The 25,347-nt window shown below is 35.7% G+C and overlaps 1 protein-coding gene across 2 annotated transcripts in view; it reads left to right on the forward strand.

Moving 5' to 3' along the window:
* efna5b (ephrin-A5b) overlaps positions 1-13,583 on the forward strand; it is a 133,227-nt gene extending 119,644 nt beyond the window's left edge. Inside the window, exons 3-5 of one of the 2 annotated variants that reach the window (XM_048209303.1) lie at positions 8,024-8,089; positions 8,293-8,370; positions 12,482-13,583. In XM_048209303.1, coding sequence (XP_048065260.1) covers positions 8,024-8,089; positions 8,293-8,370; positions 12,482-12,606 — 269 coding nt within the window. In that variant the 3' untranslated portion in view covers positions 12,607-13,583. The remainder of the gene's footprint in view (positions 1-8,023; positions 8,090-8,292; positions 8,371-12,481) is intronic. The other variant, XM_048209305.1, reaches the window with a different exon arrangement.
* Positions 13,584-25,347: the final 11,764 nt, after the last annotated feature.

The raw sequence follows: 25,347 nt of genomic DNA on the forward strand, positions 1-25,347 counted from the left end.
TTCTGACTTTATATCTCGCAATTCTGACTTTATCTCGCAATTCTGACTTTATATCTCGCAATTCTGACTTTATATCTCAGTTCTGACTTTATATCTCGCAATTCTGACTTTATATCTCGCAATTCTGACTTTATATCTCAATTCTGACTTTTTATCTCGCAATTCTGACTTTATATCTCGCAATTCTGACTTTATCTCGCAATTCTGACTTTATATCTCGCAATTCTGACTTTATATCTCGCAATTCTGACTTTATATCTCAATTCTGACTTTTTATCTCGCAATTCTGACTTTATATCTCAATTCTGACTTTATATCTCGCAATTCTGACTTTATATCTCGCAATTCTGACTTTATATCTCAATTCTGACTTTTTATCTCGCAATTCTGACTTTATATCTCGCAACTCTGACTTTATCTCGCAATTCTGACTTTATCTCGCAATTCTGACTTTATCTCGCAACTCTGACTTTATATCTCAATTCTGACTTTATATCTCGCAATTCTGACTTTATATCTCGCAATTCTGACTTTATATCTCAATTCTGACTTTACATCACGCAATTCTGACTTTTTATCTCGCAATTCTGACTTTATATCTTGCAATTCTGACTTTATATCTCGCAATTCTGACTTTATTTCGCAATTCTGACTTTATATCTCGCAATTCTGACTTTATATCTCGCAATTCTGACTTTATATCTCAGTTCTGACTTTATATCTCGCAATTCTGACTTTATATCTCGCAATTCTGACTTTATATCTCAATTCTGACTTTTTATCTCGCAATTCTGACTTTATATCTCGCAATTCTGACTTTATCTCGCAATTCTGACTTTATATCTCGCAATTCTGACTTTATATCTCGCAATTCTGACTTTATATCTCAATTCTGACTTTTTATCTCGCAATTCTGACTTTATATCTCAATTCTGACTTTATATCTCGCAATTCTGACTTTATATCTCGCAATTCTGACTTTATATCTCAATTCTGACTTTTTATCTCGCAATTCTGACTTTATATCTCGCAACTCTGACTTTATCTCGCAATTCTGACTTTATCTCGCAATTCTGACTTTATATCTCGCAATTCTGACTTTATATCTTGCAATTCTGACTTTATATCTCAATTCTGACTTTATATCTCAATTCTGACTTTATATCTCGCAATTCTGACTTTATATCTCGCAATTCTGACTTTATCTCGCAATTCTGACTTTATATCTCAATTCTGACTTTATAACACAATTCTGACTATATCTTGCAATTCTGACTTTTTCCTTGCAATTGCAAGTTTGTGATAAAAAGTCGCAATTACCTTTTTAATTTTTTATTCAGTGGCAAAAACAAGCTTCCATAAATATCTGCAAATGGAGTCAGAAAAATAATCTTGTTTTCCTTTTGAAATAAGTTTTCTGACTCCATTGGCAGATATTTGTTTTCTTTTTAAACACAAACTCACTTCATTTTAATACATTTCTCAGTAATATCTTCAGTCATTTCTCTTCTCCAGTAAATGTATCTTGATTTAAGAATGTTTAAATATTTGTGCTGGAAAACAAGACAGAAATTATTATTATTATTATTTAAACACTGTTTCTCCTATTTCTTGAAAGGGACAGTGAAAATACGGGAAGCTATTTAATGTTGTTCACATCTGCAGTCCATTGAGCTGAATACAGTATGAGCTGTGTGAGTGTGTCTCTCTCAGGTCAAAGGTCAGGGCACGGGTCAGCTGACCCCCCACAACGAAACGCTTGAGACAGCATCTTTTTCTAATATTGTGAATTTAAGGATGGATTTTAATCTCTCAAGGTCTCCAAATCCAATATTACATGATAGAGTCAGTGGATGAGAGGACAGTGAATCACATTTTTTGTCTGACGCGAGTGGAATTGGAAAATCTGGATGTCGTTTGGAGTCTCGGGAACAGCCCGGGGGTTTATGATCTCACGTATGCTTATTAAATCACGGTTTACCTTCCCTGAGACTGTATATTGACTGCTGCAGTTTTGATGGATGCTGTAAGTGATGCGGTCGGCGTCAGGCTCGGGTGCCGTTCAGAATTCAAATTGGGAAAGACTTTTAAATTCCTGTAAACAGGATGCAGAATTGAAATTCAAATTTGAATATAAGGAAGTTCAATTAAATGGAGCAAAACTCAACATAAACATAAATTCAACTGAAACTGTTGCGTCAGTTAAAAGTTATTAAGTAAATTAAGTAAATATATTATTATGAAAAATTATATACAGATATAAAATTGATATTATTTGTATATTTTATATTAAAGTATATTATATTAAAATAGATTATATTTAAATAAATGAACCTTTATTCAGCAAGGACGCATTAAATTGATCAAAAGTGACAGTAAAGACATTTATAATGTTACAAAAGATTCTATTTCAAATAAATGCTGTTCTTTAGAACTTTCTATTCATCAAAGAATTCTGAAGAATAAAATGTATCAAGGTTTTCCACAAACTTCTGAAGGATCATGTGACACTGAAGACTGGAGTAATGATGCTGAAAATTCAGCTTTGATCACTGGATATAAATTACATTTTATTATATATTCACATAGAAAACAGCTATTTTATATTTCAATAATATTTCACATTTTTTACTGTATACATTTTAAATTAAAATATAATTCAACATCCTTTTTGTTGTGGCCAATTCAATTTAGACTCACACAAAGGAAGCCCATTCCTCAGTTCTGTTTTTTTGCATGACCCTGGTTGTCATGGCAATGGCGTTTGCATGAGCGCAGTGATGTAGATCAGTTAATGAATCGAGTTTCTGTGCATGAGCTGCGGACACGCGTCTCGCGTTCCTGAAAACTCCTGCCGTTTCATCTGTTCTCCTGCAGTGTGAAGGAGCACGTTAACCATCATCACGCCTTTGATAAACGGAACCTTTTCCTCCTCTTTGTTTTGTTTCGTCTGATCTTCTTCAGCGTCCTCTGGGTCGCAACACTTCCCGACTTCCTGCTGTTTTCCTCTTCCTGTGTGTGTGACTGTAACATTCGGTGGCGAACGGCCCGGACCTGCCAGCCTGCCAGACAGCATGTTACACTTACTGAGAGACGCTGCCAAAGACTGTCTCTCACACATGCACACACACACACACACACACACAAACTATATATATATATATATACCCACTGTTGGCTCTTTTCATCATGGGCACCCATGACCCTGTCTACAGTTCATCACTGTTCCTTCCTTGGAGCACTTTTGATAGATACTGACCACTGCAGACCGGGAACACCCCACAAGAGCTGCAGTTTTGGAGATGCTCTGACCCAGTCGTCTCGCCATCATAATTTGGCTCTTGTCAAACTCGCTCAAATCCTTACGCTTGCCCAGTTTTCCTGCTTCTAACACATCAACTTGCTGCTTAATATACCCACTAGCAGGTGCCGTGATGAAGAGATAATCAGTGTTATTCACCTGTCAGCGGTCATAATGTTATGCCTGATCAGTGCATATACCTGTAAACCTGAGATATATTTCTCTCTCTCTCACATGCACACACACTTTCTCTTTCATTTGCATGTACACGATGAGAGAGACAGAAGCACTAAAGCAGCGAGGCAGATGAGGGCTGTGAGAAATGCTCTTCATCTCTGCTGATGCTATTAGTCGAGGCTCTTTATGGATGAGGACAAATTGAGAAAGCTCCGCCGCCGGCTACGGCGCTCAAAAGAGAGCGCTGCATATTTAATAGCTCTGCATTCGTACGTTGTCTTTGTCAAATGAAATAAATGCTGATTAGCATACTTGCCCAAAGGGTGGGCCAACTCTGACAGGAGCGTGCGCTTGCCAGATTTCCAATCGGAAAATTTGTTTGATTGTTAAGCCGCATGCAGGCGGAGCGAAGGAGGCAGAGTTCCTGGAAATGTGCCGCTTGTGGATCACTGCACAATCCAGAGTATACTGGAAAACTTGTTTCTGTGTCTAAAACATGTGCATGGCTCAAATGGTACAGTATTGTGCAAGCAACACCAAGGTAGCAGGTTTGATGTTTTTGAAAGAAGTCTCTTCTGCTCACCAAGGCTGCGTTTATTTGATCAAAAATACTGTAAAAAATGTGAAATATTTTTACAATGTAAATCAGCTGTTTTCAATGTGAATATATAGTAAAGTGTAATTTATTTCTGTATTCAAAGTTGAATTTTCAGCATCATTACTCCAGTCTTCAGTGTCACATGATCCTTCAGAAATCATTCTGATATGATGATTTGCTGCTCGAGAAACATTGCTGTTACACTGTAAAAGTTTTTCTGCAATCCGGTTTAGTGAGCACAGAGGAATACAGTCATTTATTTCTCTGTTTGTCTGTTAACGGGTTTATTTGGCTCTTCTCGTGTCATTTGGATTCATGACATGCTTCAGGTGTTTGTTTTATTCCATTAATAAACTCAACCGCACGAATACTGATCAGAAATGTGCATTACACACACGGAGAGAGTTTTACAGAGACATCTGTGTGTGACAGTTTGATAATCGATGCTCAATGAAAGATTCAGTGTCATTAGTGTAATATTTTGCAACTAAATCTTGAGAAATAATAATCACGTTTTAAGAGTTTATCATTTGGGTTAAGTGAACGATTTTCACACATGGTAATCAAAACTGACCTGATTTATTTCATAATAGTCTTATTGTGGCTTTTTATGAAATCATTCCCCATAGATAAAATCATAAAGTCCTGCTCTTCATTTATTTTCCTTTTCCGTTTCCTCAGAAATGCAGGTAAACAGCTTGCGATCTTTGACTTTAATGCAATCTGCTGTGGTCTATAATGTAGGAAACTCTGCACATCCAGGGATGTACGCCACACCACATTTCCACCAAAGATCACATAATAAAATCCCATTTTGAGAGTAATTAGCCTTAATTAGTCCAAACGTTGAACTTGCACTGTGCTGTCCATCTTAATAAACCTCATAGAATAACCCCAGATGAACACACGATTCCTCAGAGTTTTCTCTTTCATGGCTCAGGAAACCGCTCGGTTATGAGCTGGAAAAAAATATGAGATGGGAGGAAAAATTATATTTCATCGAGGTCTGATTTGTTGCTGTTTCTCCTGAAATTATAATGAAGAGATAAAAATTTGTCATTAATGAGTCAAATGTTGACAATGTTGACAGACTCATTAAGTTGACTGATAGCTCAGATCTTTTGGTCTTGGGAGAATTTGAAGTGTTTGAGTTCGTATTTAGATCTTTAACATTTTGGCACAATTTGAGATGTTGTTGAGATCTCAGATTAATTTTCTCAGGAGAAACATCTGGATACTACAGAGCATGATGACGGTAAAAAAAGTTAGATGGGAGGAAAAATTATATTTCATTGTTTTTATATTCACACTTTTGCATATGCTCACAAAATGTTTGCATTCCCAAAATCGAAAAAAAAAAAAAATGTAATGGAAATAATATGAGGTGGGAGGAAAAACTATATTGTATAGTGTTTTTGTGAGCAAACGCTCACAAAAACAAGAACGTTTCTTGGGGAAAGAACATTTTTTTGCGAACGAATGCGGAAGTTTTGTGAGCGAACACAAACGTTTCTTGGGGGAACGCAATGCTTTTGCAAGCAAATGCAAACATTTTGCAAAAGAACGCAAAGTTTCTCAGGGGAATGCATGAGAGAACACAAAAATGTTGTGAGCAACCACAATACTTTTCTGTGCAAAAACAAAAGTTTTGTGAACAAGTGCAAAGATTTGCAAGCCAAAATGAAGATTCTCAGGGAACAAAACTTTTGTGTCTCAAAAGGTTTGCGAACAAAATGCAAAGTTGAACACAGAGTGAACACAGTTTCTTGGGGGAATGAATGTAAAAGTGTTGTGATAGAATGCAAATGTTTTGTGAGCGAACGCAAAATTTTCTCGGGAGAACGCACTGTTTTTGCGAGCCAACGGAAACATTTTGCAAAAGAAAACGCAATGTTTCTCGGCGGAATGCAACAGATTTAAGAGAGAACATAAAAATGTTGTGAGCAAATGCAATGTTTCTTGGGGAATGCAATACATTTCTGTGCAAAAACAAAAGTTTTGTGAGCAAGTGCAAAGATTTGCAAGCTAAAGCGAAGATTCTCGGGGAACAAAACTTTTGTGCACAAACTCAAAAGGATTGCAAACATGCAAAGTTTAACGCTAAGTTTATGAGGGAATGCAATACTTTTGCGAGCAAGCAGAATTTTTTGTGAGTGAATGCAAATATTTTGCAAAAGAATGCAAAGTTTGTCAGGGGAATGCAACAGTATTACGAGAGAATGCAGAAATGTTTTGAGCAAATGTAAACTTTCTTGGGGGAACGCAATACTTTTTGGAGCGAAAAAAAAAAAAGTTTTGTGAGCAAGTGCAAAGATTTGCAAGAGAAAGCAAAGATTCTCGGGGGACCAAAACTTTTGCAGCAAACTCAAAATATTTGCAAAGAGTGAACACAAAGTTTCTTGGGGGAACAAAAAAGTGTTGTGATAGAATGCAAATGTTTTGTGAGTGAGTGCTAAGTTTATTAGGGGAATGCAATACTTTTGCGAGCAAGCAGAATTTTTTGTGAGAGAATGCAAATATTTTGCAAAAGAACGCAATGTTTCTCAGCAGAATGCAACAATTTTATGAGAGAACGCAAAAAATGTTCTGAGCAAATGCAAAGTTTCTTGGAGGAATGCAATACTTTTCTGTGTGCAATCAAAAGTTTTGTGAGAAAGTGCAAAGATTTGCAAGCCAAAATGAAGATTCTCAGGGAACAAAACTTTTGCGTGCAAACTCAAAAGGTTTGCGAACAAAATGCAAAGTTGAACACAGAGTGAACACAGTTTCTTGGGGGAATGAATGTAAAAGTGTTGTGATAGAATGCAAATGTTTTGTGAGCAAACGCTAAGTTTATGGGGGAATGCAATACTTTTGCGAGCAAGAAAGTACTTTTTTCTCGGTAGAAAGCACTGTTTTTAAGAGCCAAAGCAAACATTTTGCAAAAGAACACAATGTTTCTCGGAAGAATGCAACAATTTTATGAGAGAATGCAAAAAATGTTGTGAGCAAATGCAAAGTTTCTTGAGGGAACGCAATACTTTTCTGAGCGAAAACTAAAGTTTTGTGAGAAAGTGCAAAGATTTGCAAGTGAAAGCGAAGATTCTCAGGGACCAAAACTTTTGCATGTGAGCTCAAAAGGTTTGTGCACAAATGCAAAGTTGAACACAAAGTTGAACACAACGTTTCTTGGGGGAATGCATCAATTTTACGACAGAACATAAACATGTTGTGAGTAAACGCAAAGTTTCTTGGGGGAACACAATATTTTTCTGAGGGAAAACTAAAGTTTTGCATGCAAGTGAAAGCGAAGATTTGTGCGCAAAAGCTTTGCACGCAAACTCAAAACGTTTGCGAACAAATCCAAAGTTTCTCAGGGGAACGCAAAAGTTTTGAAAGCAAACATACAGTTTTTTTTCCATCAGCATAAGATACTTCAGTAAGATACTTCAGTCTGATCTCCATTTTATTCAGTGTCTGTCTAGGAGAAACAGTTGAGAAGTCGAGGACGATCTTATTTGTGATTTTTCCTTTCCTTCAAATGTAGCATTCAAGAAAACACAAGTTTGCCTAAAAATAAACTGGAGATGAAGTCACTCTATAATTTCAGCTGTGATTTTCCTCTTTTGAATTCAGTCTGGTGTATTTGTGCTCAAAACTCTCGGGGCCCAAACCGGCTGATAAACCAGCAGACTACTAGTGACAGAAAACCACAAATGACAGCGTGACGTTGCTTTCCTCACCCCGCAGGCGCCGTGTGTATGTGTGTGTCCACGCCCTTCAGATTCCTCAGGAAAGGAGCAATTTCCTATTTCGGACCACAAAATACACCCGCAAGCCGCAGTTCATAGGGTGGTGTGTGTGTGTGTGTGTGTGTAGCGCGAGACTAAGAAGATGTCTTCCTCTTGTCAGGTGTTTGTGTGTGTGTGTGTACTCACCTCTGCTTATCTGTTCTTTGTGTTTTACAGCATCCATGATCACAGAAACCGGGAGAAGGTCGTGTCTCAAGCTGAAAGTGTTTGTGAGACCACCAAGTAAGTGTCATCGATTACAAAACACACACGTATGATTCTGTCGGAGGCATTTGCCTTTCAATACCTCACACTTTAATGGACAGGTGACTGCTTCTGTGTGTGATGTCACAGGCTTTCCTTTGATTGGCAGGTGGGTTGGGCTGCTGAATTATCACTAACATGATTGGCTTACGGTATCTTTTTCATTTCTTCTGTTTTTGTAGATGGCTGCGAGAAAACCATAGGCGTTCATGACCGCGTTTTTGTCGATGACAAAGTAGACAATGCATTAGAACCAAGAGGTCAGTATGGCTTGAAATCACCTTCGCTTTGTTCAGTCTGTGTCTCTGTCCTTTAATTCCTCTAATCACTCTGTGCATGTGTGTGTTGTAGCTTTACATTGTAGGATTTGTGTTGCGCCTGCAGCTTCTCTGACACTTCAGACCACAAAGACTGTTTTATTTATGCATGAAGTACACATCGTATTAATAATGCATTCTCTTGTAATAGCTGAGGGCTGTCTGCTACCTCTCCACCGTGTGCACGTGCAATTAAGTGACCAGAAATTAGCCATGTGACCTTTCGGCGAGCCAAAAGCTTCAGTCAATCAGTGTATATCATGCCTTCCATCTAAAATGCATGAATTATATTTACACAGTGTATCAGTATATGCGTGCATGTTGGCTGTGGTAAGAATTAAAACCTAAAACTTGGATGTGCACAATGGTTTTGTGCCAAATTAGCGTTTGGCTTTCTAAGGTGTCACGTGGAACGATGCCAAGCTTGTTTTGGCTTCCCCTTGATAAAACCCATTACATCCTAACACATGGCACTTACTAACATATGCACGACTCTCAGCTCGTAATATTTATTGCCATTACTGTCACGCTAGCCTTGACTTTCATAGTGTCATGATCAAACATTGGAGCTGCATTCAAATTCAAGATGTGATGAAATAGACAAAGAGAAAAAGACCAGTGTTGACTATCGCCATAAAGTCTTAACCGCCCACTGTGACATGAAAAATGAACTGAAATTTACTGAAAATTAGGGCTGTAAACGTACTCGTGGTGTTTTCAGTGCTGGATTTGCACAAAAGATGAACATGACGGCACACGCTAGTGGTTGAGTTGAATCAACTCCACAGCAACTACATAAATTTAACCAATAACCATTCAGAAACGTCCAGTTTCATTCTAAAAGTTGTAACTTCTTCCTGAGTCTCTCCATCAGTGACGACTCCGGTTTGATATACTGACAATCCTCATTTTGTCTGCGTGAGATTCTCCAGCTTTGTTGTTGTTGAGCTGTTAAAGCTCCGCCCTCTTCTGGAGCAGCAGCTCATTTGCATTTAAAGGGACACACACAAAAACGGCGTGTTTTTGCTCACACACAAATAGGGGCAAATTTGACAAGCTATAATAAATGATCTGTGGGGGATTTTGAGCTGAAACTTCCATTTTTGTGTGCAAAATGCATCAGGCAGTAAGTGGGCGAAAAACTTTGTGAAAAACTTTTAGAAATGCATGCTTATAACAATTAACACTGCTGATAATGTCAGTGTAGATTAACACAGTATTGTTTTATCATGCAGTTTCACCTTGCCAACACACACACACACACAGGCCTTAGATCCTGGCAGCCACAGTGTCATGGTGGAGGCATTGATTTATTAGTCCAGATACCCACTGAGAGGCTGGAGGTGTCTGTCTGCCCGCCTGAATGAGCCAGCAAACTGCTCTGTCCTCCCAAGCATATTTATCTGTCTCTTTTAGCGTCACACCTGTCTGTTTCCCCCACTGACGTCCTCAGACGGCGCACGGCTCCACTGAGACGATGTGCTTTCCAAAGCCATATCACGCTCACTGATGATAACCGCAGTCTGTGTGTCTATACCAATAAACGTGGAGAAATGCACTGAGACTCCAAACAGCCCTGCCTCCGTTATTACTGAGGCTTCTAACAAGGATATTCGGAGTTATTTGCTGCTGAGACAGCATGGCAAATGGACGTGCACCATCACTGAGATACTATTATAGTTTTTGTTAATATTTTGATTTTTATATTTATATTGTCTGTTTTTTAATGTCAGTGTCAAGACAATATCAAATGCCAACATTAATTTGATGTAGAATACTGACAACAGCTGACATGGAATGGTTTTAAGTCATGGTAACCAAAATTCAATGTCTTCAAAACGCCAAAATCATGAAGTCAAACACCAACATTTAGTCATGAGTCAACATTTAACCAAAATTCAATGTCTGTTAAATGTCATAATGCTATCGTCCAAACAATCTTAAATTATAACACCATTACACTTTGAAATTTTGTTGGTTTTAAGTCGTGGTGTTAAGTAACCAAAATTCAACATCTGTCCAATGATAGAGACTTAACATCAACCCGATTTTCATTTTCAAGCAAAATTTGACATCTGTCCAACATCTTTATGACGTTACATTGACATCCAGTGCCTGCTGGATTTGTATTTTATTTTATTTCTGTGAAAGTCTATTTTATTTTAATAACAGAATTTTTTTTATGGTTTTAGTTATACCTAAGGCAAGACACCACATGTGAAAAGCGTTAATAAAAAAAATTGAACTAATATATATCACCATACTTCCCCAGTTGATTGATTACATTAAGAATTGCAAATATTTTTTGTATTACAAGTTTTCTGGCATGTTATCTTTAAATACGCAAAGTATGCATTATCGAATTAAATAGTATGTACTCACTTGCATACATTTCCAGAACATTAATCTGAACATTGGATAAAATCTGGTTCAAAATTCTTGCTAGAGTTTGTTGACATATTAGATTTAAAGGTTTTTACTGAGGGGATTTTTGATTTCCCTTTTTATCACTCCATAAATCAAAAAATACTGTCAACAGACAGAAAATAAAAAAAATCACCATGTTTATACGAATGAAATGTTGTAAAATATCAGCCGAATGGCATATGAACAAACCCCTCAGTAAAAACCTTCAGAATATAGATAGGAATAAAACTCTAAATTTTGGTGCATGTAAGTACTGCTGAAGTGGAGAAAAAAACTCATTTTGAGAAAATGGCCTTTAAAGATAGGTATTGTATTTGAACAAATAGATAACGTGCAATATAATAAACACTTAAATGTGTATTTTGGATGTTTTCTTTCCATTAGTCTGATGTTATGAAAAGCCAAATAGCCCAAAATCTCAAAATTGACCAGTGCATCAAAAAGTGCAGAGTGTCGTTAGTAATCACAGTGCTGATATACAGCCATATTGCACGGCTATGAGTGTGATTTTGCATTTATACAATAGTTCAACGGTGCAAGTGTGTAAATAAATAAGAACAACGTACTGTCTTTAAAACCTTCTTTTGTGCAGAACTACTTTCTTCCGCCATGGATTCAAATCTCAAGTTGACAGTTTAACAGTTGAGCCCAAGCCTCCGTTACTAATTCTAAAACATCACTTTAGAACCAGTAACGAAGGAACATCATCAAGTTGCTTCATTGAAGCTTAATGTATTATGTAGATTATTATGATATTATGAGAGAGATTGACTAAATGAGTGTATTACCTGCATCTGATAGCATTAATTCTTCAGGTCGATGTCCATAATATTATATCCATTATAAAAAAATCAGTTTGAATGTTCGCTAAGGAAATATCTTTGTCCTTTTAAAAGTTAAAGGGATTTCCCACAGCGCTAAAATAAATTCCTTGTTCTGACTCACTCATAAAGACAGTCTTTGCTGCCATCTAATGGTGTAATAATGTAACTTTCACTGATACTATTGATGCACCCTTTCTCAAAACCAAATACGGCATATTATTTATATAAAATAATATTTATTGAACAACAATATTTGAATTAACAACAATAGCCATTATAAAAGACAACAGGAAATAAACACAAGCAAAAACTTAAGTCAAACATACAAAAGCAGTTCTCTAGTACAAGATTTAAGTTATAAAGTTATGAAACTTAATTTTCCTCATCATTTTGCTCTGGAACAAGTAATAGATTAATAAGACCATTTGATATACCCCAAATTAATTATATTTTTAACCACTATCTACATAAGAGCCATCAGCAAATTCTCGAAGGACTGGCTGAGATGAAGCTGTTCTCTGAGGGTACTCGAGCACTGAACGGCCACTGACGCATGGAGCTCGCATCTGCGAAAGCGTCAAAACAAATTGTTAAATTGGCGCTGTGATTGAATATGAGTCACATATTTCAGGTTTAATACTGATACTGCCGATACTGAGGCAATATCGCACAGCACTTAGCCAATCATATTCGAGAACCAGAGAGAACTGTTGTATAAAATAATATTTTTGCCTGTATTGTCTTGCCTTAACTGTAATAACCCAGGACCTCAGTTGATAAAATGTTCTCCATCTCATTTCTAGACGACACCAGTCACGAGGCCGAACCCTCCCGGAGTGACGTGTCCACTTCAGGCCTGCGGCACCAAACGTCACGCCCCCTGCTGGCCCTCCTGCTGCTCTGCATCTCTGTGTTCCTCACCTTATAGCCCCTCACCTGCCCCCGAACCAGCCCTCCAGAAACCCAACACATCTGCGCGCGAGCGGACCGGCGCCAGGGAGGCGAGAGGGCTTTGAGATTCACCAGGAACACTTCTGCTCCGCTTTTGTTTTGTTTTCCAAATATTTAAGTGGTCTTTCGCTGTCTTTGATTAAGAAAAGTCAATTAGCCGTGCAAAGAAGAAATGCAGATCGCCTGTTTAACCAACCATCAACTACGACGGCCGCTCACAGGGGATTGGCTGCTGGGCGGAAGGGGGTGGAGTCGTTTTATTCGTGTCCATTGGGAGCGAGTCGCTCGTTTTGTCGGTAATTAGAGCAAGTGTTAAGAAATGCCGAACACCCTGTGAGAATTGTTCGTGTTGAAGTGTTCACATAAAACAGACATAAACATCAAACCTTAACCGAGTTCACCGGCTCTGCTGTTAGCGATAAATATACAAAGACTTCTTGCCTTTCGTCCTTCGTCTGCCTTCTCTTAACAAATTGCAGAATTCATTGGAAGAAGCGGTCTGTTATGCATCTCTCCGCACGGATCTTTCCCACTAGAAGGAAGACGCTAGATGAGTTCGTTAGTCTAAATAATCTGATTTGTGTGAATTTGGAATTGATATGAGGGACTTGTCTTAGTAGACCACACCACTAAAAACAATGATTTTGTATTTTGTAAGATAAACTTAACTGCAACATAAATATCTATATTTTTCCTATGACCTTTTATCAATTGATATGAGATATCGACATTGACGGATCATGGAAATTCTTTTCTTGTCATAACTGTGTGTCCGACTCTATTAGGAACCAAATATCGAAAGGGGCTCCACACGCAATGTTTTCCCCTTTCGTATGGGTGGGAAAAGTAAACGTTTGTTTGAATAGGCCTTATACTGTACACAATACTAATATCTCCTGGAAGTGCTTCAAATTCAGCCTTTCGATGGGGGAAATAAAGTGTAGTTTTATTTCATTAATGCATTTGTTTGTTCTGTAGCTGTTAATTGGTGCAATTCTGACTCGTTTAATATGCTGATGCGACATACGCGAGACATTATAACATGGGCATTCTCCTCCGACAGCCTTACATATGATGGAGGAAATGATGGGCGAATCTCACGAAAACTGCCAGGAACGCGAGAGAATCGTATTTCATCCCAGAGTCAAAAGATAAAAATAAGAATTTACATTTTGCATAAACAAAGTGAAAACCATTAAGATTTTTTTTTGCATTGAGACTATAATTATCTGTATTATTGCCTTTAATATGATGATTACTTCAGTAATGTAACACTTTACAATAAGGTGTCGTTTGTTAACAAGAACTCTTTGTTCATGTTAAATACAGTTGTTCATTGTTCATGTTAGTTCACATTAACTTATGTTAACAATTTCAACTTTTGATTTTAAAAATCGAAATGTTGAAATTAACGTTATCTAAGATTCATAAATGCTGTAGAAGTTATGTTAATAAATGCAACCTCATTGTAAAGTGTTACCTGAAAATCCAATGAGAATCAACATAAAAATGTAATTATTGAGAATAACTTTACAATAAGGTCCCATTTGTTATCATCAGTTAATGCATTACCTTATATTAACAAATAATGAGCAATACGTTTGTTACAGTATATTCATTAGTCTTAATGTTAGATAATACAAATGCAGCTGTTCATTTTTAGTTCACATTAGCACAGGTTCTTTAAATAATATTCACACATTGTAAAAAAGAATTGTTGGTAAAATTTTGAGTTCATTGAAATTAAAAATTTGAGTTAATACAAAGGCGGTGATTGGTTTAATCAACAGAAACTCAAAATATTGTTATCTGAACCACATTAATTACTTATGTTGATTTGACGAAAGAAAAAATGTTGATAAATCATAAAAATATATTTTTTTTTACAGTTCAGATACCACTGTAGATTTTAATAATATGCAAGTAAATGTTGAAATTATGAAGTATTTTTCATTGTTAGTTCATGTTAACTAATGTACACTCCAAAAAAATGCTGGGTTAAAAACAACCCAAGTTGGGTAAAAAATGGACAAACCCAGCGATTGGGTTAAATGTTTGACCCAACCTGCTGGGTAGTTTTATTGTTTAAAAATTACTGTAAAAGAACATTTATTAATACATTTTATGAATAATAATGAAAAACTAAACATTTATTAAATTGCTTATTAATAAATGTTCACCTTTTGATTATTATTGTTGCCTCTAGTAATTATGTTTCTGATTTTTAATTTCCAACATATTTTGGGTTCATTTTAAGCCAGACATATAGTCATTTTTAAACAATAGTTAAGTTAAATAAAACTACCCAGCAAACATTTTAACCCAACCGCTGGGTTTGTCCATTTTCAACCCAACTTGGGTTGCTTTTAACCCAGCATTTTTTAGATTGTAGTAACTAATGTCACCAAGTGGAACCGTATCGTAAAGTGTTACCTGAAAATCTGCCGAGAATCAACATGGAGAATTAAGAAAGTAAAACATGCAATCTTAATGGTCCTCCAACAGGCTTCAGTTCCTTTATGAAAAATGTAATTTTGTGCGGTGAAATGTGATCCGGACGCGTTTTCGTGAGATTCCCCCAAATAGACTTTAAACTGTTGTTTGCCTGGTTACTCCCTCCGTCACTGTTTCAGTTTAACACCCTCAATGAGCCGTTCAGAGCTCGTGTCGCGAGACAGAAGATTAAAATAGCCGACGAGTCTGACGGGGAGGGTCTCGTTTCACCGGGAAGGCAGGGGTTTTCGACCCTGCAGTCAGACAGTACGCATTCCTAACAATAACCAATACTGTGGACTTTACAAACAGTCGCAAATTGGATGATCATTTCTGCCTTTTTGATTCTCAATAGGCCTGTTTGGCTCTGCTAGTCCTGCCACGCTCTTGGAGACAAACTGCGTTTCGTGTTTGTTTTCGTGTGAATGATAACAAAGCGATTTCAGCAGCTTGGCTTTGCGACATCAGGACTAGAGGAAACACACCATATGTGCTCCGTTTCATGGTTTACACTAGAAAACTATGAAAGAAACTTTTGAAAATCAGCTTCAGTAGTATTTGTATCATTTGTACTCCAATTATTACCATTAATACCATGCTTTGTACACACTTTGAACTGGGAAACAAGAATCAGCTTATTAAATGGATACTGTGTATCCTGAGGTAGTCAAAAACATAACATTATAGTGTTAGAATACTACTTGTTTTTTGTACCTTTCTGGAGGACGAGGAAAAATAGACACTTCATAAAACATTGATTATTATGATTAATTATTAATTATTATTATTCAGCATCATTGTTATATGTTATTATGGATACCACATTAAATGTTATGATCAGAATGTGTTGTACATAATGTTTGATATTAAGGTATTAATTTGATTCACATGTCTTTTCTAAAAAAAAAAAAAAAAAACTGAGCAAAGTAAAATGTTGGAAGTGAATGCATACGACAAACGCAACGATGAACTGCGTTCTGAAGCCCTGAGCCAATAGGGACGCTTCATCTACCTTTCTGTTTTTGTTTTCGTTTTAATCTCCTGGCAAAGTTTTTGGTTTTCCGCAAGGATCCGGTCAGAAGAGGACTGATGGATTTCGAGTCGACGGCTCCTGCAGTTCAGCGTTTGTTTACGGACTGTGTGTTTTTTAATGGGAGGAACTCGCTGGTTTCATAACGTGGCATGTGCATGGACTTGATAATGAAAAAACATGTTAAATAAAGTGTTCTTTTGGCTGTTTTCACCTCTTCTTTTCTCGACACGTTTGTGAAATGTTAGTCTTTCTGCTCACCCCATAAGTGTGTGTTGTAGTTCCACTGAAATGAGAACGTCACGCAGGAGAGTTGTGTGGTTTTGCACAGAGTGTCTAACAGCACTACTTCAGAATGTTTTGCTGAAGGTTCTTGAGTTGGTTTTTTTTGTTTTTTTTTCAATTATTGTTTTCAATGATTTTGAGAAAAAATCAGTCCACATCAACAGAGCGCCACAGGCTCGTTCACGCCGAGAATGATAACTATATCAGCGTCCACACCATTCTGTTTATTCTAAGCGCTGCAGTTTTGTCGTCTGTCACTTTAAATGCTCTTAAAGCAGGATGGATTCTGATTGGCTGTCAATGTTTTATCATTCATCAGCTGGAAAAAAATCATTCCGAAATTGATTCCAATGTTATTGTTGCCATTTTCACTATACTTGTAGAGTGGATTCACGATTCTTTTACATTTAGAACTATATATTTATCGTTATAATTATCATCCATGGTGTGAACGAGCCTCGACTGTCTGTCAGGGTTCAGTAACATTTACACGTTCGGTTCTTGTGTGTGAATTTGAACTGAACTGGCCAGAATAAACAGGACGTCAAATTAAAATATTAATTAGATTGACAGGGTTTTTTTTTTTTTTTTTGACCTTTAAAAAAAATATATCTACACTTTCTCACTGTGTAATGATTGTGTAAACACTGTGTAATGCAAAAAACATTAAAAACATTATTTATTCCCTGATACAGTATGAAAATTATATATATATATATATATATATATATATATATATATATATATATATATATATATATATATTAGATATGCACCAATACTAAATTTCTCCACCGATACTAATAGCCGATTATTCAGAGTGATATCTGGCGATTACGATACCGATAACATTAAAATGAACATACATATCGGCCGATACCGATATGGTGGCTGATATATCGTGCATCCCTAATATATACTAACTATTATATGTATTTTTTTAGAGATGCACTGATACTAAATTTCTCCACTGATACCGATATTCAGAGTGATATCTGCCGATAATGATACCGATAACATTAAAATGAACATATGTATCGGCCGATACCGATATGGTGACTGATATATCGTGCATCCCTAATATATACTAACTATTATATGTATTTTTTTAGAGATGCACTGATACTAAATTTCTCCACTGATACCGATATTCAGAGTGATATCTGCCGATAACGATGCCGATAACGATACCGATAACATTAAAATGAACATATATCGGCCGATACCGATACGGTGGCTGATATATCGTGCATCGCTAATATATACTAACTATTAATATGTATTTTTTTAGAGATGCACTGATACTAAATTTCTCCACTGATACCGATATTCAGCGTGATATCTGCCGATAACGATAGTTTGGGAGTTCTGCCTTTTATACCTTCTTTTAAATTAATGATAATTTCATTACAATTAATCATTAATCATTATATTTTCAATTATTATATTTTGAAAGAAATGCAAATAAAAACTTTATTCTCCATTTCATTAACTTGTTTCAGAGTAACTGGTATCAGTTATAAACATAAACACATTACTCACATTAATATTAACACACATTAACAAAATTCTGAAGATTAATTGTTTTTTTAACTTTCTGAATGTTGTTAATTCATATAATTACTATTAATATTGAACATCAAACTGGATTTTTAGCATTTTCTTTACACAAAGTACAAATTCAGTTCATTTTCCCGCCCTCTTTTGATTGACAGGATATATCGGCCCTGACTATCGGCTGTTTTTAAACTAGTGTGAAAATTTGCTTTTATCGGCTGATACCAATTATTGGCCGATATATCGGTACATCTTGGGAAAAAAAAAAAAAAATATATATATATATATATATATATATATATCATATCATATATATATATATATATATATATATATATATATATATATATATATATATATATATATATATATACACACTTTATTCAATAAGGTTGCATTAGTTAACGTTAATAAAATTAACAGTGAGCAATACATTTGTTACAGTATTTTTTTTAACCTTATTCAATAAAAATACTGTTCATTGTTAGTTTATGTCAATCAAATAATAATAACAAATACAACTTGTGTTTGTAATAATAAATTAAAACTAATTAACTAAGATTAATAAAAACCTTAGAAGTATTTCCCATCATTTTTATGTTATCTAAAGCATTAAACCTTTTCTAAAGTGTAAATACACATATGAAAATAAACATTTCCCTAATGTTTCCAGATACTATGTTTATGGGTAATTCATACTGAATAATGAAATTATTTAAAACGACTTTCTTTTGATTTCATTCCATCAAATTTAAAAGTCAATTCTTTGTCCTGTTTGCAGTTCAATTCATCTGCTGGACTCTGTACAGACTGCGGTCATTACTCTTGGTGTTACACATGCCTTAGCCGACACGCTCCTGACCAACACCAAGCGTCCGACCCTCACTGGCGTCTCTGTTCTCTTCACTGAAGTGTGCTGGAGAAATCAAGTGTGTGTGTGTGTGTGTGTTCAGATCTCACTCACTCCTGTACTTCTGATGACACTGGTTCTGCTGTTTTCATTCTCTCTTCTGCATCTCTGGGTACTGTACTTGCTTTTTCCCCACTGTACAAACAGGAACAAACTTTTGAAAAAAAAGAAAAGAAAAAAAATCGAAGGTCTGTATTTGTATATACACGTGTCTGAACAACTATAAATAATAATTAAAGAAAAAAATGCATTGCTTGGCTGGTTTATTGTGCTTGTTTTAGTCGGGGCTAGTTGTCACACTCCTGTGTATTTTTCAATACCTTACAAAAACATCACTACAGTCATTATTAGGGAGCTGTCATGTTTTTTACTTTAGAATACTTAATCATCTTATTAAGAAAGGGCTGAAGTATCTAAATACATTCTCAATTCTTTTCATGACATGAAATAAAAGACCAGTTCTTTCATACTCTATACTGTACGCTTCACACATTTTCACATTCATTTGAAAAGATCACTGTCGAAAGATTTCTGTTTGTGAACATATATGATAAAAACTGTCAAATAAATGCTTTTGTTTGACCCGTCAGAAAAGAGTAAAGAAAAAAGTCACACATTAGTTTAGGGTCCAATTCTCACTATTAACTATGAATTTTGCCTCAAAAATCTCCTACACTCTAAAAAATGCTGGGTTAAAAACAACCCAAGTTGGGTTGAAAATGGACAAACCCAGCGATTGGGTTATTTTTAACCCAGCGGTTGGGTTAAATGTTTGCCCAACCTGCTGGGTAGTTTTATTTAAACCAACTATTGTTTAACAATTGCTATATGGCTAGCTTAAAATGAACCCAAAATAGTTGGGAAATTAAAAACCAGATGCAATTAGAGGCAACAATAATAGACAAAAGGTGAATGGTTATTAATAAGCTTTAATATTTTATTAATATAAATTTAATAGTTTATTAATATAAATTTATTAATAAGCAATTTAATAAATGTTTATTGTTTAATAATTATTCATTGAACATTAATAAATGTTCATTTCCAACATACTTTGGGTTAATTTTAATTAAGCAATACAGTAATTTTTAAACAATAGTTGAGTTAAATAAAACTACCCAGCAGGTTGGGCAAAAATTTAACCCAACCGCTGGGTTAAAACAGCCCAATTGCTGGGTTTGTCCATTTTCAACCCAACTTGGGTTGTTTTTAACCCAGCATTTTTTAGAGTGTAATTACTGCTTATTAATTGTCAGTAAAGTAGTTGGGTTACACTTTTAAGGTGTCTTTGTTACACTGTAATTATACATTTAAGTACTTAACTCTAAAAAATGCTGGGTTGTTTCAACCCAAGTTTGGGTAAAACATGGACAAACCCAACCATTGGGTTAAATTTTTAAATGCATTTTTTAACCCAACGGTTGGGTTTGTCCATATTTGACCCAAATCTGGGTTGAAACAACCCAGCAATTTTTAGAGTGTACAAGTACTTACTATAGGGTTAGGATAAGGTTTGGTTTCGGGGTTAGTTGCATGTAATTATGCATAATTTATAGTTATTAGTAACTACATATAGCATGTGTAACAAGAACACTGTAAAATAAAGTGTTACCGGTAGTTGTTAAGTTTAGGTATTGGGTAGATAATAGTGAGAATTGGACACTAAACTAAAGTGTGACCGAAAAAACTGTACTTTATTTGCACATTAATTTCGATAAAAGCAAAAGTAGGTAGCACTGATTTCATTGAGGCCCTGTAATGCTTGAAATGGAGGCAAGCAAACGTCTAATATATTCTAAGAAAAACATCTAAAAATAAGGTCATGCCTTTATTATGCATTACACATAAAACTGCAAGCAAGTTTAGAATCGAACAACACACCAAGGTTTCGTATAGTGGAAGAGGATTGAACCAGAACATCGTCACTTTTAATAGAAAAGTCATGTTGGGTGAAATCAAGGGATTTAGGGGCTACTAGCAGAATTTCAGTTTTTTTCAGTAGTTTTGAGCCATCCATATTTTGAGATCGTGTAAGCAAGATGTTAAAGAAGGGGGCGGAAAAACAGAGTTAGGTTGTAGAGTAAAATAAATTTGTGTGTCGTCAGCATAACTGTGGAAATTAAAGCCATGGCGCCGGATGATCTGACCTAGGGGAAGTGTGTAGATTAAAAATAAAAGTGGACCAACGACAGATCCTTGAGACACTCCACGGGAGAAGGTGACAGAATGAGAATTGAATTTGTCAATGCTAATGAACTGCTGCCTGTCTGTGAGATATGAATTTAGCCATTTTAAAGCCGTTTCTGAAATGCCGATTGCAAAAGTACAGAGTGGCAGATGGTATCAAATGCTGAACTCAGGTCCAAAAGGACCAGAAGGCTGAGGACACCAGAATCAGAGGCGAGGAGGAGGTCATTCAGCACTTTGAGAAGAGCAGTCTCTGTAAAACCACACTGTAAAAAAAATCCCAGTAAAATTTACGGTAAAAAACCAGCAGCTGTGGTTTCCAGAACTTTACTGTAAAAAATACAGTAGCAACGTAAAAAAAAAATCTGTTAAATTTACGGTAAAATAACGTATTTCATTAACTGATATAATGTTAATTTACCAACCTAATGAAGTACTAATATCTGTTTTGTACCTTTATAATACACTGACAGTCACCAAACACAGTGGTGATAAGAGTCACATGATGAATCAAAGTTCATCACAAGCAGATTTTCCACAAGCTGAGAAGGACAACACTAACATATAGAAGGTGCACACAGTGTCATTCACACACACACTAAACACCATCATGGTAACATGCATGAAATTTTAAAAATGCAATAAACATTAATTTAACAACATTAGATGTAACATAAAACCCTAATGTACATAACTGATTAGAAAAAAATGAGAAAAACTAAGAAGAAACAGAGTTATTTCAACGAAAATATATCAAATGTGAAGTGTCACGCAGGGAATTGTGGGAATGTCAATTTACGGTTTTTCACTGTAAATTTTACAATGAATTGTTATTTTTTACTTCCAAAAACTGTGAATTTAACGGTATTTTACCGTAAAATTACATTAAATGTACCGTTAGATCTATTACAGTTATTCACCGTATATAGTACGGAAACTTTCTGTAAACCAATTGACAGTTTTTCACCGCAGCATTTTTACTGTTAAAATCACTGTCATTTTTTACAGTGCAGACTGAAACTATCAGTATTGTTAACAGCAGATATCACTCTGAATAAGCGGTTATCGGTATCGGTGGAGAAATTTAGCATCAGTGCATCTATACATAAAAGTGATTAAATATATCACCGTAGGCAAGGTCATTTTATTTATATAGAAAATTTACATAAAAATGATTCACAGTAATAAATTTGTAATACAGAAATAAATCGATACAGTGCAATTATTAGGATGCTGCAATGTAAGTTAATAATATCTTCACATGATAAACTAATGTTTGAAAAAGAAAATATTTTTAGTGCATTTTGCACTTTCAGAAGAGTCTGTTTGCTGCTGCTGCTTTTGTTTGTTTATCTGCGTGTGTTTTAGATCTCTTCCCTAAAGGGAAACACTTTACAATGTCACATCTAACATTAGTTAATGCAGTAACATGAACTAACAATTACAGCATTTATCAGTCTTTTAATGTTGCTTAATAAAAATGTTCATGTTCATGTTAGTTCACAGTGCATGAACTAATGTTAACATATGCAACCTTTGATCTTAATAATGTATTAGTAAATGCTATGCAAGATTAATAGAAGTGTTGTTCATTGTTGGTTCATGTCGCATGTTTTACAAATGAAACCTTATTTTAAAGTGTTACCTCCATTGACTACAGTAGACAGTCCTGCAGGCAGCGTAAGCGAACACCGGTTAGTGCTGATGGACGGTTGTCCGCCGGTTTATCTGTTTAGTGTGTGCCGCGGCTCTGATGACATCATTAGCTAGCGAGGCGAGCGTTTACGTTCACGTCTCTCGGGCTCTTTGACCGCGGGTCATAAATTTGATTCTAATGATTTTGTCATTCCATTCAAACAATAACTCTCCAGCACACGCTTTTATTTGACCGTTGATTTATGCCTTTAATACTTTGATGGCAAAAATAGTTTAACTCCACTCCGTAATGATGCGGGGAATGAAATACTGGCACAATTCATTTTTCAGATTTAATTAGTTTATTTTATAACGCTATCCATCAGCATTGTGTAGATATATATTTGAGGAATATGTGGCAGTGCAGAACGCATTGAGAGGAATATGTTTTACAGTTGATTTCCTGTGAAATAAATGTTTGAATTATTCATGAGCCCTTCATAACTTTAATCATATTCTTAGGCCAGTTATTAAAGACAGCTCTGCCATCAGCACAAGCCTTCAAACCTCATTTGAGATCTCAGATGTCATGTTTAAAAAATTAATTAGATAATTGTCTAAATTACCTCTCATCTTAAACAACAGTTGACCTTGATCGATGTTATTCAAGTCTTGATTAATGCGATCAGGTCGACACAACTCATTTTGTTAGGAGGTTACAATCATACAAGAGATTATTATGCTTTAGACATATTTTAATATTGTTACAACTTCCGAAACCATTTGATAAGATGGAAAGAGATCTCATTACTTGATGCATTATCTAACATCAACTATGAATTCATTGTTCGATCAGGTCCATTAACTAATATCAAAGTCCCTTTAAGACGAGTCATTTCACTCGGCGGCCATCTTTGAAACGCCTCTCGGGCATCCATCTCTTTGAATGGGGAAACATCAAATTCTCCAAAACTGTTCGCCAACCTTACGATTACATTTCATATTTGAAATCACCAATGAAATCTGACAACAGCTGTCTTATAAATGTTTTATCCAAAGGCTTGAATCATGACAAAAACGGTATTTTTTAGGCTGGATCAACCTAAATGCGCGTCTCTTCTGCCATGTTTCAGAGGCGCGCGTCTGACTGTTTCTATAGAAACCAGTGCTTCTAACGGCTGCTGCAGTGACGCGATGACTTTATCAGTCGGCGATTGGCTCTTATTTAGAAGGCGGGACTTATTCCGCCATATTGCGCGTTACACTTTCTCCCATTCAAAACAATACGAGTGACACGTCTTGTGTTATTCTATAGACCTTATTTACCAGAGAAACAAGCGCGCCGCCATCTTTATAAAATTGTCTTTGAACTTCCGTTTTGCGGTAGCTCTGTACATTTCTATGGCATCGCTGTCAAAGAATAATTAGTTGGTTAAGTGGATTTACTTGTTGTAGAGTTAATGAAAGTTATCATGAGCATTGATATGTTTGAAGCAGATGTCTTAACAAATGTCAGTAGGTCGGGAAGATTTTTAAACGAGCAGTTCATTCATAAATGTAATATCGCTGTGGAAATACAAACCAGAAGTCAAAAGACAACGAGCGCAACGCTGAAAAGGGGCGGGGCTACATAAGGTCTATAGTCTTTGCTAATATTAACAGGAGAGAGGAGCTGCAACAATGGAGAATATGAGGAAAATAATCAACATTCAAGCAGGAAAACCTGTTCTAGAAGAGCCCAAAAACAACATCAAGACTTTGTAAAAGGCCATAGTTCCTCTTTAAAGGATTAGTTCACTTTAAAGCCCAAGATTTACTCACCCTCGAGCCATCCTACATGTAGGTGTATTTGACTTTCTTCTTTCTGATGAACTCAACCGGAGTTATATTAATAAATATCCTGATGCATCCAAGCTTTATAATGGCAGTGAACGAGTCCCTAAACAGCTCAACAATGATAATATTGTAATGGTGATATTACAAGTGAAACATAAACCAATATGTAGACAAATGCAATAATGTTACGTTGAGATTAGATCATTCAGGAAATACCAAAAGGCCGCTGAAGCACCAATGAGAGCGGTTCATCAAACGGACACACGGACAGCTGATCTGAGAGCCAGATGAAATTCACAGCAGATGTGAGTTATGATGGGGATTTTATGCAACGTGAATCTTACCCAAAAGCCTGTCATACAGAGCGGTTCGCTTTTTTCTGAGTTGGGTGGATGAGAAAACGTCAGCCAGGAGTTATGAGAACTGAGCGCTGATTATTGTATCTGTTCTTGTACTGGTGATATTATTTTATTTATTGATATTGTTTATTCAAACTATTTTTATTTGACTCTCACATGCTTTGAAAATACAAATGGAAATAAAGCACACTGAACTGAAACTGAGATTTTATATAATGATGTCAAAATAGAATACGTAAAATACATAAACATTAAAAATAAAATAATTCATTAAAAAATATATACCCTTACAGAATATCAAAGATGTGGCCAATACTAATAGTCAGTAATTGTGTGTGTGTGTTTGTGTCTGTTTAATTTTAATTTTAGTTTAAGTTTTTTGTAATTTTGTTGTGTTTTTGTCATTTTTAAAAATAATAATAATAT

This window comes from Megalobrama amblycephala, linkage group LG12 (assembly GCF_018812025.1).
Source record: "Megalobrama amblycephala isolate DHTTF-2021 linkage group LG12, ASM1881202v1, whole genome shotgun sequence".
Taxonomy (NCBI): Eukaryota; Metazoa; Chordata; class Actinopteri; order Cypriniformes; family Xenocyprididae; genus Megalobrama; species Megalobrama amblycephala.